Genomic DNA, 15,532 nt, shown 5'->3' on the forward strand with positions numbered 1-15,532 from the left:
CTCAGAGTTGTTTTGATTTGCATCTCTCTAACCAATAGTGATTTAGAGCATTTTTTCATATGATTATAGATAGCTTTAATTTCTTCCTCTGAAAATTGCCTGTTCATATCCTTTGACCATTTATCAATTGGGGAATGACTTGTATGATTATACATTTGGATCAGTTCTCTATATATTCTAGAAATGAGGCCTTTATCCCCGAGCTTAGCTGTAAAAATTCTTTCCCAATTTACTACATCCCTCCGGATTTTGGTTGCATTGGGTTTGGTTGTGCAAAAACTTCTCAGTTTAATGTAATCAAAGTTATCCATTTTGCATTTCATAATGCATTCTATCTCTCCTTTAGTAAAGAATTCTTCCCTTCTCCATAGATCTGATAAATACACTATTCCTTGCTTCTCCAGTTTATTCATGGTATCAATCTTTATACCTAAATCATGTACCCATTTGGACTTTATTCTTATGTACGGTGTCAGGTATGGGTCTATGCCTAATTTCCGCCACACTGTTATCCAGTTTTCCCAGCAATTTTTGTCAAACAATGAGTTCTTATCCCAGAAGCTGGGGTCCTTGGGTTTATCAAACAGAAGGTTGCTATATTCCTTTAGGCAAACATTTATAAAGCAATACCTCTCTTCCCATTTTTTTTTTGTTTTGGAAAAATTACTTTTCATAGATATATTATTTATATCAATACATAATTGTTATTAGTATTTTTAAGTGAATTGATGTTTTAAAAATTATGAATTTTGATTTCTAATGTGGTAAATATTGAAAGATATAACCTAAGTTATATAAATAAATATGTTATGTATGTGTTATATATGTTATATAAATAAATATATGTAAGTTATATTAATATGTACACACATACATATATATATATATACACATATATTTTTATATATATTTATAAAAGCTCTTTGGGGCACTCAGTAATTTTTAAGAGCTTAAAGGAGTCTTGAGACCAAAAAGTTTAAGAACCACTGCTCTAGTCCAGTTATGCCAAGGAACTTCTTTACACGAAGCTTACATTTACCTCTTTGCCATTTCTACTGATTGCTCTTAGTTTTGTCCTCTCGAACCAACCCGAAAGTTTTAACTCTTCTTCCACTGACAACTCTTCACTTAACTTGGAAACAATCACCATGATGTCCCCCCAAGATTTTTCTTCTCTAAGCTAAATATCTGATTTTCTTTCATTTATCCTCCTATGACATGATATCAAGGCCCTTGAGTCTTGAAGAAAACCCCACATTTCAGAAGCAGAAAGACATGAATACTCAGTAAGCAGAATAGGAGTGAAATTGTGTTGGTATATTCACGTACAACTAGCCTCTATTAGAGTTCTACTCTAGTGCTTCATAATGATGCCCATATGGTTCTGGGTTCTGGGTACTCAGAGGCTATGCTGATTAAAATCAATCTGTGGAAAATCTTTTCAAACTGTAAAGACTTCTAATACATTCATGTATTGAAATATATCTTTACACATATAAACACATACATACACACAACAGAATAAGTAATAGAATGAAACAAGATTACCACTAAAGATAGCAACCTAGTGATTCCATTTAATATCAAATATTAAAATTTTAAATACTCCAGAAAGTATGAGAAACACCTTCATATTAATCCTGTGGAGTGATAGGGGCTCTGTGTGGACATTTCAGGATTTGATGGGGGACAGAAGGACTGTCACATGGAAAGGTTATTAGGCTTGTTGTCCTTGATCCCAGATGACAGAACTAGAGCTGTTGATAGAATTTGCAGAGATGCAAATGTAGGCTTACTGTAAAAAAAAATCTTACTGATATCTTACTGATAATTTGAATATGCAAACATGAAGTATTTTTTATCTCTCTTGAAATATACTCAACCACTCTCTAATAGCAAATAAGCTCATCATGAGTAATATGTTCTAGCTGTGAGGTTACCTAGATTCCCCCAAATCTACTTCCTAGAGAGCTATAATTATAGGAGATGTAGTTTATTGTATATGCTTTCCAAATTGCATTGAATATTTGGCCTTAGGAAATGCTTACAAATTAAAATACCTTTAAAGCTGTAAATTGAAAGAAACATGGAAACAGTAGCACTGGGTTTTTTTCCCTAAACTATATTGACTTTAGAAATCCCCAGAATGAACTTTGCTTTGTGTAGTGAGAATACAGAAAAATCTGAGTGATATCCATGAATACATAAAATGTACTTGGGGAAAGAATTTTAAATGCTTTTAGTTCTGTACATACCTTCATTTTTCCCCTCCTCATTTTTATGTAACTTTTAAGAAATATTTAGCTCTAATTCAGTTAAGAATAAATATTTAAATAGATAAAATGTTTGGGTGATTGTGACATTTTATATTTTAAGAGAAAAATATAGGCAAGTCCCCAGCTTGTAAGTTGTGTTCCAAAGGTTCATTTTTGAGTTTCTTGTTTGGAATTCTGAATATATATTCTCCATAGAAACAATCTCTTGTTTTTGTTCAGTGGTTTCAAAAGATACTAGTGTAGTTTGCCATTTTCTTATCCAGCTTATTCTTCATCTGGGTAAGGAAATGAAGTAAATAGGATTAAGTGACTTGCCCAGGGTCACACAAGTATTAAGTGTCTGAGGCCAGATTTGAATTCAGGAAGATGAGTTTTCCAGACTCCAGGCAGGTCCAGCACTGATCCACTATGCCCTTATAAACCCATTAAATCTATGGCATATCTCATACTATACTCATATTTATGATTAAAAATAGTAGAAAACAATATTATTGTGAATCTACAATTCAGTGTTTCAACTGCTAGTGCTGTTTTATCTAGAAACTCTCTAAGAGTAGGCCTATAGAAATTTCAAGTTAAAGCCTAACTCTTGAATGGTCACTCATTCACACTAAAATATAAATGAATGATTATCTCAGATCAGTCTTTGATCTAAATGGCATTGAATAGAATAGAAATAGGGGAAAATGCAGAGGACTGAAGATTTATAGTAGTTATTCAACAGACTTTTATTAAGTGACTACCATATGCCAGTATGCCAGGTACTACAGTAGTCTTTAGCATAGTACAATATGTATTTATATAAGTATATGAAATGCTAGGGTATTAGTAGCTAGAGACTCAGAAAAGACTTTATGTAGAAGGTCATGCTCAAGCTGAATTTTTAAGGAAACTAAGGATTTTAAAAGGTAACTCTGAGGGCCTATTTCATTCCAGATATAGGAGATAGCCAACATAGCCTTGGAGACAGGAGACAGAGTATGTCATACATGAAGAAGAGTAAGAAGGCTGATTTGAATATATCTAAGAGTGCATGAAGGGAGTAATATGTAATGAGACTGGAAAGATAGACTTGGACTAGATAGTGAGGGCTTTAAATACCAAACAATGGGGTTGATAATTTGTCCTAGGGAAGTAGAGGAACTATTCAGGTTTTTTAGAGGACTGATGTTTCAGTCTTGCACTTTAAGAAATTCATTTTGGCAGTTATGTGTAGAGATAGATAGCAGTGAAGAGAGAGTTGAGGCAGGAAGACCAATTAGGAGGCTATTGCAGTGGTCCCAGCAAGAGAAAGAGAAGGATAAAAGAGACCATGGAGATGGAAAGCATAAGATAATGGTAGCTGACTGAATATGTAAGGTCAGGGAGAGTGAGGAGTCAAAACTTAAACCAAGATTGCAAACCTGACTGACTAGAGGATAGTGATGAACTCTGCTGATACAAGGAATTTCTGGAGGCAGGTGGATGTGAGAGGACTGTCAGTTTTGAGATGCTTGTGGAACAGCCACAAGTTTGGAATGTCCACTAGGTTTTAGGACATGGGTGATTTGACCTCAGGAGAGACTATGACTAGATCTATAGGATCTGAGAATTATCTGTTTCAAGATGATAATTAACTCATAGGAGCTGATGAGCTTACAAAATAAGAGAATTTATTGAAAAAAGAGTACCTGGAACAGAGCTTTAGAGTAAACACATGTAGATGACCAGCAGTCGGCTAGCATTTATTAAGTACTGACTATATGTTAGGGATAAAGGCAAAAAAAAAAAAAATCCTTGCTTTCAAGAAGCTCACAGTCTAATGATGCTCAATCCCTGTTCTCAAGGAGCTCACAGTCTAATGATAGTCAATCGAAGGAGACTGAGGAACAGTCAGGTATAATGAAAATCAAGAGAGGGAACAGTGTCTTGAAAACTCAGAGAAAAGAAAATATCCAGAAGAGAGTGGTTAACAGTGGCAGATGCTCTAAAGAAGTCAAGTAAAATGAGGACTAAAAAAAGCCATCAGATCTGACAATTTAAAGATCATCAGTAAGGTTGGAAGGAGCAGGGTCAGTTAATCGGTCAGATAAGAATTGGTTGACTAGTGTGAGTGAAAGGGGAGGAAATAAAGAAAAGTGAATAGATAGATTTTTTTTCCCCCTAGGAGCCTGACTTTGAAAGAGAAGGAAGATGTAGGCCGATAGCTTGAGCAGATAGAATTTGGTGGGTTTTTTTTTTTTTTAAAGGATGAGGGAAGAAACAAGGAATGTTTGTAGGCAGTGAGGTTGGAACCAACAGATAGATATTGAACATTGACAGGTAAGGATTGATGGGGAAATCTGCAGGAAAAATTGGGGTAGGGAGCTGGGAGGGTGGGAAATAGGAGAAAGGGTATATATAGAGAGACTGATCTTGGCAGAGAAAATGGCCCCTCTTCAGAGTTTGGAGGAAAGGAATACAAGGAGACTGAGGTACAATAGGGAATGGTTATAAAATAAAGATAATTATAATGAAAAAAGTGCAACTGTTAAAAAATATAACAGTATGACCAGATTATCGTATTTTCTCTCTTCCTTCTCTACCTTTCTTTCAAAAACCTGTCCTATATGTTATCCCTGATTTTCCAGTGTCTACTCTTCTAAGCCTGAGCTAATTGCGATTTATAGCACTTTCATGTTTACAAAGAACTTTGATTTGCAACAACCTTTTGAAATAGGTATTTAAGTATGGGCCCTACTTTAGAAATGAAAAAGTTGAAGGTCTTAAAAGTTTCATTTATTTACCCATGGTCACCCATCTAGTAAGTAAAGTTAGCAGATAGAAGGAACCAAATTTTCCCCTCTGTATTGGGGTAGAAGGAATAATTTGGAAGATCTTCTTCATCAGTACTTGTGTTCAGGTACCCAATTTCCCACTTATCTCCCAAAGCCTGGCTTGTCCCTCAGTCAGGGCTTATCCAGAGATGATTTCCACTCCTGCATTTTGAAAAGAAGATTAACTGCCAGAAACCTGAATCTTTGCCTTTTGAGTTCCCAAAGCTCCCTTTGAATGAAAACAAAGCAATGGAGCATGTTCATGTGTAGGCACATATGCATACCTGTCTCTGCCACATGTTTATTCTCTATTATTGTCCTCTCTTTGGAAATGGTGTCAAGGACCTACTGGTAAATGTTTCAGCTCACATTTAAGGCTTGCTGTAAGACAGAGGTTTTTAATCTTTTTGGCTTAATGGAAGTCTGGTGAAGCTGTGGACCCATATCAAAATAATGTTCTTAAATGCATATAATAAAATACTGTAAGATTACAAAGGAAATGAATTATATTTAAATATGGTTTTTAAAATATTTAAAAAATATAAATTCATAGCCCTAAGTGGAGACTCCCTACTGAAATTATTGCTAGGATTAAATGCTATGAACATTCATACTGCTCAATTTATTGTATGGCTATATTGTCTGCATAGTGCTTTTTTTCCCGTAGCGAAGTTTAGGGATACTAAGCAAAACTTTTAAACTGAAGAGCAAATTGATTTACTTATAGTAGATGACTATAATTATTTGTTTTAAAATGTTGTTATAAATATTTTCCTCCAAATGGAATTAGGGTATAAAGAACATTGGGGAAGTCAATATTAAATGGCATTGTTTTGTAAACTAACCTTGATTGTAATAGCAGAAGTCCTGTTGACTTTTCTCCTGTTTAAGGATTGCTTTTGATAGTGAGACTCAATCTGTAGTGAATTCATGCCACATCGCTTAACAAATGGTATATTACAAAAGTAACCTCCAGAATTAAAGGCTAAAATTGGATAATCTATGTGGTCAAAGTAAGAATATTTATAATGTCTATATTTTAAAATATCCTAATCAAAAGACAGTGGTATACCAAAAATTAAGTGAACTTCTTAGTTGAAAAGTAATGTCTTACTGTCGTAGAATGTTTTCTTTATATGCTTTTTTCTTATGTTGTCACAATGATTTGCTAAAAAGCACTTGTTAAAATAATGAAACAAAAAATATTGGGGAAAATATATTTTAAACAAATTTTAAAGGTTTTGGCTTTTGAGATTTATAAACAGCTTAAAGAATTTCCCAACTTAAAGGCTGTTCAAATTTATATTAAGTATGATTCACAACCATAGAAGTACAAATGAGAAACAAATAGTATTAAAACTTTTCTGACATAAGGCAACACAGAAATGTAAGCTAGAGGGAAAATTATAATAACTTAATTCTCATTTAATGGCTTTATAGCTTTTTTCCCCCTTCTAAATATTAGATAACATTTTTGTCATACTTATTGTCATAGAGTGCCACGTGGGAGATACATCATTGCTAAATTGTTTAGGTAAATTGTTTAGCTCTGCCTGTGTTTTTCTGTTTACAAATTGTATGTAACACTTAACCAGAGCGTTATCAGAGTCATTAATGAGGGTGCAGAGAATTTTAGCCCTAAAAGGAACCTTATGGATATTCCCTTAAGAAGCTCTATGATGGTACAGGAGACTCAAATAAGGTGATGGTTGGTTATAATAATATAGGTGTCTGGAACATCTTGTATCCTGGCTAGCTCTTTTAGTGCTTACTGGCTTATTTTGCTTATGAAAGCATGACTTGAATGTACACTATTGAATAATTGTACTCTAGCTAGGTATTTTTGTACTTCAGAGGGATCTGTGATTTCATTGGTTGTAGGTACTGCTTCAACCAAGTTGAATCACAACCCTATTTACACTTTAGGAAACAGTCTGTGAATTGTTGTAACCCAATACAAATACCATTTTGTGACTAGGTTAACCTTTGGAACTTAGATCATCATCTAGTCCTCAGAGCTTTTCCGATTTGGTAGGACCTGCCAGAGTTTGTGATTCAGTATGTGACATTTGAAGACCCTGAGCCTTTCTTACTCCAATAAAGAAGGCACAGAAAAGATTTTATTGGAAGGTAGTTAGGTAACCTCTCCTTAAACATTGATTTGCGTGTCATGTAAAGTATTCTGTATTCTACAAAACAAGACACCTTTAACCATGAAGATTTCAGTCACCTTTCTGATTAGAATGCATACTTAAAGATTTCTTTGTTTTAGGAGGAAAAAAAAGTTATTGATGTAATTACAAGTAAAATGTCATTTGTAAAAAAAAAAAAAGAATATTATTAACTTTTGTTTAAGAATTACATTTTTATGAACATCAGTTGTAAATTGTTTGTCTCAGTTTGCCATTTGAATATTCTCATGACACTGTTTTACTACCTCTCATAAATAATTGGTTAAAATGGGAAATATGAAAGAGCCTTATTAATGAGTTAATTAAATCTGTATTAATTCCAGAGGATGTAATTGTGTTAGACAAGGGTATCTCTGAATTTTATACAGAAAAAAGATTTATTTTTGTTAAATAGGCAGTACATTAATTTTTACTGTAACATTCATATTAATATTAATATCACTGTTCTGATTTAATAGTACTTGCTATGATTGTAGAAAAACAAATTTCCAAAAAAAGTTTCTAGTATGTTGAAAAAAAATACTCTATAAAGTTGAGCTTCTATAAAACTCTGTAAAAAAGTTATTTGTGCTGTGTAAACTTGTTTTTTTTTTTTGACATTATAGCAAACTCTTTTCTTGAGAAAAAATCAACTAATTAGATGTAGCTAATTTTTAGCATAATTTTCAAATATCTTAAGAAACTAATTAAACTGAGTGCAGTAACCCTGGGCTGTGGCTAGTATGGTAAGAAGAAAGGTGGAAAGGCTTCCTGGGTGCTTGTCTGTCTAATGGCTAGCCAATCTTTTCTCTTTTTGGAGTGTCGTTGGCTTTAGTACATTCTTTTTGGCCATTGACTCTTCAAGACATTTTCCTTGTTGAGGAATAATCCTTTCCTTGAATATTTGGAATGAATGCAGGACTAAAAGTTATCTGCCCTGACTTCTGTTCTAAGTTCTTGTGTTTACTAGTCATGCTGTCATTTAATCTCTCTAAGCGTTGGTGTCCTCATCTGGAAAAGAAGACGTAATAATACCTGTTCTTAAAGGGTTGTTTGTGAGACTCAGAAGAGATCTTGTGTGTAAAAACTCTTTATAAACTTTTAAGTACTATGTAGATTTTATATGCCATCCTGTAAATTGAATTCCAGATTTCACCAACAAAAGACAGGATTTGGATTGACTGAGTATTGCAGGTAGTTGCTTTCTTGAGGGATCATTTACTTGGCAGGTATGCATCATAATAATGAAACATCTAAAATAACAAAAAACTGCGTGGCAGAAACTGAATTAGGAATAATATAACAAAGCAAAAAGAATAGAATATGTAGGAAGTCGGATGTCTCAAAATGTTGGTATGCCAGTTCTGTGTAGTTCAGATGTCTAGTTTTTCTAGCACCAGAAATAGTTCTTTTTAAATTGAAGGCAACAGAAATGATATCCCATCACACATATTTTGGCCCAACATATAGTGTTTTATAATCTTTCTTGTTTATTTTGAAGTTAGAGAAGAAATTAAGGCAATGTGACAGGAGAACATTGAGCCATTTTGTAAGTATGTATACTACTGTATAGAAAAAAATTAACTTAGATTCTGATATATTGAACATTGCGAACTATTCAAAAAATTGGCGTGATTTTGATCATTTTGCCAGCTGATATTGTACTATCAATTTTTTTTTATCAGTATAGCCTCCCTATAATTTTGGTGTTGAAAACTGAAATAGTGCCCCATTTCTAATCTAGTTATAGTATTTAGCAGACTACAAAGGCAAAAATAAAATAACATCTGCCCTCAAGGAGCTTGAAGTTTGTCAGGGGAGACAACACATAGTTATATAAGTATGTAACAAATAAATGAACAGTAAACAAGGTAATTTTTTGAAGGAATACATGTGCAACTGGTGGAATTAGGAAAGACTTTATGTAGAAGGTGATTCTTGAGGTGAGTTTTGAAGGAAACTAGAGATTCCAAAAGACAGAGGTGGAGAGAAAGTGCTTTCTAGACAAGAGAGACAGCTAATGAGAAAGAATATGGAGGGTGGAAAATGTAGTATTGTTTGTACAGTTTTGATGTGCAGTGAGAAACTGAAGGCCTGTTTGGCTAGATTATAAAGTGCAGCAAAGGGAGTAATATAAAGATGAGAAGATAGGTTGGGGTCAAGTTGTGAAGAGCTTTAGATGCCAGAGTTTATATTTGCTCATAATGGAAATAAGGAGTCATTGGAGTTTATTGAGTAAAGGAGCAGCATGGTCAGACCTACACTTTAAGAAGATCATTTTGTCAGCTATGTAGAAGATAGATTGGAAGGGGGAAAGACTTGAGACAAGACCAGTTGTCCAGAGGATGTCATTTGGGCTTGAAGTAGAGTGTTGAATGTTATCAGTAGAGAAAAGAGGATATATGGCCTCCTTCCCCATCTCCTAATTGAGCTAGTTTCCAGGTGGGAAGAGAAGAAGCAGGCATCTTCTATCTCACTCTGCTCTATCCCTTTCCTGGTCTCCAACGTCTAAACGGTAGTAAGAAGCAGAGAGGCAGGGTTTGAATTCCTGCCTCTTCAAATGAGATAATATTTGGGGCTTTATGTTTGCTTGTTTGTTTACTTATTTAGTATTTTCTTTTCCTCCAGTTACATGTAAAAACAGTTTTTAACTTTCATTTTAAAAACTTTGAGTTCCAAATTCTCTCCTCCTTAACCCCTCTTTGAGAAGGTAAACAATTCAGTATAGCTTATACTTGTGTAGTCAAGTAAACTACTTCCATAATAGTCATGTTGTGAAAGAAAACAGACAAAAAAAAACCCTCAAGAAAAATAAAGTAAAAAGGTATGTTTCAGTCTGCATTTAGACATCATCAGTTCTTTCTCTGGGGATGGATAGTATTTTTCATCATAAGTCCTTCAGAGTTGTCTTGGATTGTTATATTGCTGAGAATAGCTAAGTCATTTAAAATTGATCATCTTACGGTATTGCTTTTACTTTGTATGCAGTACATTTCACTTTGCATCAGCTCATATAAGTCTTTCCAGGTTTCTCTGAGAGTATCCTGCTCATCATTTGCTGTAGTACAATATTATTCCATCATAATCACATACAATTTGTTCATCTATTCCCCAGTCAGTGGGTATTCCCTCAATTTTTAATTCTTTGCCCCTAGAAAGGAACTGCTGTAAATGTTTTTGTGCATATAGACCTTTTTTTCTCTGTTATTTATTTTTTATCTCTTTTGAGATTTAGACCTACTAGTAGTATTGCTAGCTCAAAGGGTATGGATGGTTTTATAGCCCTTTGGGCGCATAATTCTGAATTGCCCTATAGGACGGTTGAATCAGTTAACAACTCCACCAACAATCAATATCCTATTTCTCTCACATCTTCTCCAACATTTGTTATTTACCTTTGCTAACCTATTGGCCATTCTAATAGGTATAATAAGGTAGTACTTCAGAATTGTTTTAATCTGCATTTCTCTAATCAATAGTTTGAGTATTTTTTGATATGGCTACAGATAGCTTTGATTACTTCATTTGAAAACTGGTCTTATCTTTTGGTCATTTATCAATTGGGGAATGGCTTATATTTTTATAAATTTGACTCATTTCACTGTGTTTGAGAAATGTGACCTTTAGCAGAGAAACTTGATTTGTTAACCACTTAGCATATTACCTGGCATGTAGTAGGTGCTTAATAAATACTTATTCCCTTCCTGCTTCTGCCTGATCTCCAACCTCCTTTGGGAAGAAGAAAAGTACTATTCCAACATACAAATTTCCCACTGCTGTGGGGGGAGAGGGTACCACTCTATCAAATTTCCAGCCTGATTTCGTGCCTTGGGAAAGGATAGTATCACCATTTCCTCAGCTTCAACTTCTTGTTCCCTTGCCTGACTAAAAATCTATCTAAATTTTTCACTTAATGATTAACAAATTCCTGCCTGGTCATACCCTCTACATCCCAATGTATCTGAACCCCTGAACCAAACCCCAGCACCCAAATCCCATTCCCCATCTCCCACTATCTGATTCCTTATTCTGGACCCCCCTCCAAATATTCCCAGCCAAATGCCCTATGGAATGTTTGCTTCATAGGCAACAAACTACTTTCATCTTTAATCTTTTCTTTTCCTACTCCTTCTGTCTTTTGGATCTCACTGAGTTCTGGCTTTCTCCTAATGGACAGCTTTCCTGTCCAACCTTTCCAGCGTTGGCTATCCTTATTCTCCTAGACACACTGGTTGAAGTTGAGGGAGTTGAAATATAATTTGTCCACTGTTGCCACTTCCAGATTCTCCTCCTCCCATCATTACTCAGTAATCTCTTCTTTGAGGTTCATGCATTCCATATCTACTTCCCCATAGAAATCCTCGTAGTTGTTGTCTACAGACCTCCAGATATTCCTTTTCCTTCCTCAGTGAGTTCAGTACCTGAATCTTTCTCTCCTCTCCATTTCCTGCCTTTATACTAAGGGACTTTAGCATGTATATTGATTTGCCTTCAGACAACTTAAACTCCCAGTTCTTCAACCTACTCATTTCCCATAAACTCCTCTTCCTTTCTACCTCAAACATACACAAAGATGGTCATATTCTTGATCTTACCATCACTCACAAATGCAACATCTCCATGTTCCTGAATTCTGAAATTTATTTATATGATCATAATTTATGTAATGTATAATTTATATATTTATCTCCCTTTGCCTTGCATACCATACTCTTTTCTTGGTCCATAACTTGACCTTCAGTTCTCCTCAGTTCTTTCTCAGGCCATCACCTCGGCACTAGCCACACTCTCTTACACTATTCTCTTCACCTTGGTTTAGTCCATCTACTGAGACGGTTTTACCAGGGTCTGGATGCTGGGCATGCTACAGTTTTCTTGGAGCCACAGGTGGTAGATGGGTGGTAGATGGACATGAAAGGTGAATGAGCAGCCCTAAAAAGGCTCAAATCAGAGGTGTTAGTCCTCTTTGAACATCTCATATACTTTCCATAGTCGCTTGTGCCAACCTTTTCATTCCTTTTCAAGCGTCCCATGGTTCCCCCTCCCCTCACCCTCTCAGCTAAGAACCTTGCCTCATATTGTACTGAAATAATTGAGACCATTCACTGAGAGCTCTTTCTTATCTCCTCACCTCCTAGCACTCAGATGCCTTCTGCCACTATTTCCTCCTTCACCTGTCTCACATGAAGAGATGACGCGCATCTCCTTGCCAAGGCAAGGGACTCTATCTGTTCAGTCCTCTATCCCATTTTGTTTTGTCTCTTTCAGTAGACTGCCCCATCTATCTTCCTCACTCTCTCTCATCTTCAGTCTGTCTCTTTCTACTATCTGCTTCTCTACTGCCTACAAACATGCCCATATCTTCCTCATCCTCAAAAAAAACCCATCACTTGATCCTTGTAATCCCGCAGACTCTTCATATCATATCTCTCCTGCCTTTTGTGGCCGAATTTGAGGCCATTCTACAAGAGGTGCCTCCATCTCTTCTCCACTCACTCTCTGGATTCTGACTTTATTATTCCATTGGAAACTGCACTCTCCAAAGTTATCAATCTTTTAATTGCCAAATCTTATTCTTCTTGACCTCTACAGCCTTTGTTATTGTTGATTACCCTTTACTCCTTGAAGATCTTTTCTCTCTAGGTTTTTGAGATGCTACTTCTCTCTTAATTTTCTTTACCTGTCTGTCCTTTCAATCTACTGCTCCTTCTCAGCCTCCCTTTCTGGATCTTATTTAGGTCACATCTGCTTTCTTTGTATTCCCAGCACACTGCTACTAGGTGCTTAATAAATATTTTTTCACTGCTAGATGTAAGAGATATTATTAAGGTAGAAATGACAATATTTAACAATTGATTGGGTGTGGCAGATGAGGAAGTGTGAGGACTTCTCATAAGACTGAGGTTGCTATCCTGTGTGTCTGGAAGTAGAGGTGCCCTTTACTGAAATATAGAAGTTTGTAAGAGGGATTGAATTTTGGGGAAAAGATAATGGTTCTGTTTGAGACATGTGTGACCTTGATCAATCTGTTTTCTGTAAAATGAAGGAATTTAATAAATGATCTTTAAGGTACCTTCTAACTCTAACATTGTATAATGCTTTAGTGAAAATTGACTTTTTTAATATTCTTAGATTTGAAATTAAACTACTTCAGATATTTGAAGACTGGCCAAAATCACATTTAGTTTTAGCACATATAACTACTACACCTTGGATCCTGATGACACTGATGAAATATACATATGGTCAATTGTTACATTTAAAATATATTATACATAACTCATATTACAGTGCCCAATTCAGCCTATTCAGGGTGTCCTAATTAAAGTAGACTTCATCAGAGATTTCTTTTGAATCCTCCCAAGAACTTTCTAATCAAGTATTCACTTTTTTAAAGCTTGGAATCCACTCTTAAGTTTGCTTCTGTACATGGAATTTATTTTAGTTTAAGATTTATTAATTGTGTCTTTCCAAATAATAAGAAATCAAGTGGTGGTTATCTAGCACTGGAAATCCTAAATCTCATTTGCCAAAAAGGTATTTCAAAGTAATAAAGAAATATAGCTGATTCTTATGTATGAGACTCTTTAAGTCCTTAAATTCCTCTCTTTGTATTTTCAGGAAACCTGTCCAGTTTAAATCGTCTTGGACTAAGGTATAACAGACTGTCTGCAATACCAAGGTCATTAGCAAAATGCAGTGCACTCGAGGAGCTGAATTTAGAGAACAATAATATTTCTACTTTGCCAGAGGTAAGAGGTGGATCAGGCAAACTCTTATTAACAGAAAGTTTAATTAACAGAAAAATTAACAGAAATCCATTAAATGTGTATATCTTTGTAAGGAATTAGAATGATTGGAATGACATGAGTGGAGTGTGTTAGTGGTGAATATCCACAGCTTTCAGAAGGGAGAAAATCCAAAGGAATAGTTTAAAGAGGAGAGGAAAGAGGAGCGAAATGGATTTGCTTCCTTCGGGTACCATGTAAATTTCTCATGTTGCTTTTGGTCATTGGGGAAAAATATCTGACTGGCTTTTATTACAATACTAAATGACTACACCAATTTAAGTTTCAGAAATTTATTGAAGAAATTATTTGTGCCCTAACCCTCACCTGCCTTCAGGAAACTTCATGAGGTTGTGGGATGAGACAATGATGTTGGTCTTTGTAAACTCTCCTTGCTGTGACCTCCTTGCATGTGATCCGTGCCTGTGGGCTCTCCAAGGTCTTCTCTACCATCCTGACTTCCATTTCATAGACTCATACGATCTTAATAAGGGACCTCAGAGAACATCTAGTCCAGTCATCTCATTTTATAGGCAGCTTAGGATGACAGCAATTGAGTAACTAGTCCAGTCACAGTATCACAGTTGGGATTCAAATCCATGGCTCCAGATCTGACACTCTACACTTCACTTATCTTGAGCTTGTAGTTAATTAATTCAACTATATACTCTCTCTGCTTGCCTCTTTTATCTCCTTGTCTTGTGGCCAGTCTGAAGTCTAAATTATCCCCAGCAGTTGCCTTCTCTGAACTTATGCACATGCTTCAGGAGGAAGTCATGCAACCATGCTGATTAAATTTACTACCTAGAGTCAGATCTTCTGTGTACACCAAGGCAAGCTGGCCATGGAGTCAGGAGTTCAGTTCAGTACCTGGGTTCAATTTCTGCCTTTGCTTTATACTGGCTTCATCATCAGAGGCAAGCCACTTAATCTCAAAGTGCTCTGAGAGATACTCCAAATTGCAGGGAAGGTATGAACCTGTGTTGATAGAGAGAATTTCCTCATTTGGAATTCTCTATATCAGTGGTACCACAGTTCTGGTCCCTTTTTCTATCCTTAATTGACCGAGCTCATTCCCCTTAGCAGCTGTTTCAAATCTTGTCTTCCTTCCTTGAGCCTTCCACATTATCCTCTGGCTGTCCCTTTAAACAGAGGAATTTGCTTCGTATTTACTGGGAAAATAGACGATATTCACTGTGAACTCTCTCTTTTAGCTTATTCTGTGACAGAAAACCCTTCTACTTCATGTTCCATCCTTTCCTCTTTTGCTTCAGTCTCTAAAGAGGTGACCTGCCCTCCTCTTTGCCAAGGTTAATTCCTTTACTTCTACTCTTGGTGTCTTTCCCCTACAATCATTCTTGATCATCATTCACTGTCTCTTATGATCAGTCTCTCCTTTTCTACTGGCTTCTTCTCTTTTGCCTACATATATGCCTAAGTCTTTCCAGTTCTTAAAAAAAAAACAAACCAAAAAACAAACTAAAGTTTCCTTTGATCATACT

At 35.5% G+C, this 15,532-nt stretch overlaps 1 protein-coding gene across 8 annotated transcripts in view; it reads left to right on the forward strand.

The window, feature by feature from the left end:
* SHOC2 (SHOC2 leucine rich repeat scaffold protein) overlaps positions 1–15,532 on the forward strand; it is a 185,762-nt gene that overhangs the window by 116,039 nt on the left and 54,191 nt on the right. For all 8 annotated transcript variants that reach the window (XM_072622224.1, XM_072622184.1, XM_072622203.1 and 5 more), the window contains exon 4: positions 13,864–13,994. In XM_072622224.1, the coding sequence (XP_072478325.1) occupies positions 13,864–13,994 (131 nt within the window). The remainder of the gene's footprint in view (positions 1–13,863; positions 13,995–15,532) is intronic.

This window comes from Notamacropus eugenii, chromosome 1 (genome assembly GCF_028372415.1).
Source record: "Notamacropus eugenii isolate mMacEug1 chromosome 1, mMacEug1.pri_v2, whole genome shotgun sequence".
Lineage (NCBI taxonomy): Eukaryota > Metazoa > Chordata > Mammalia > Diprotodontia > Macropodidae > Notamacropus > Notamacropus eugenii.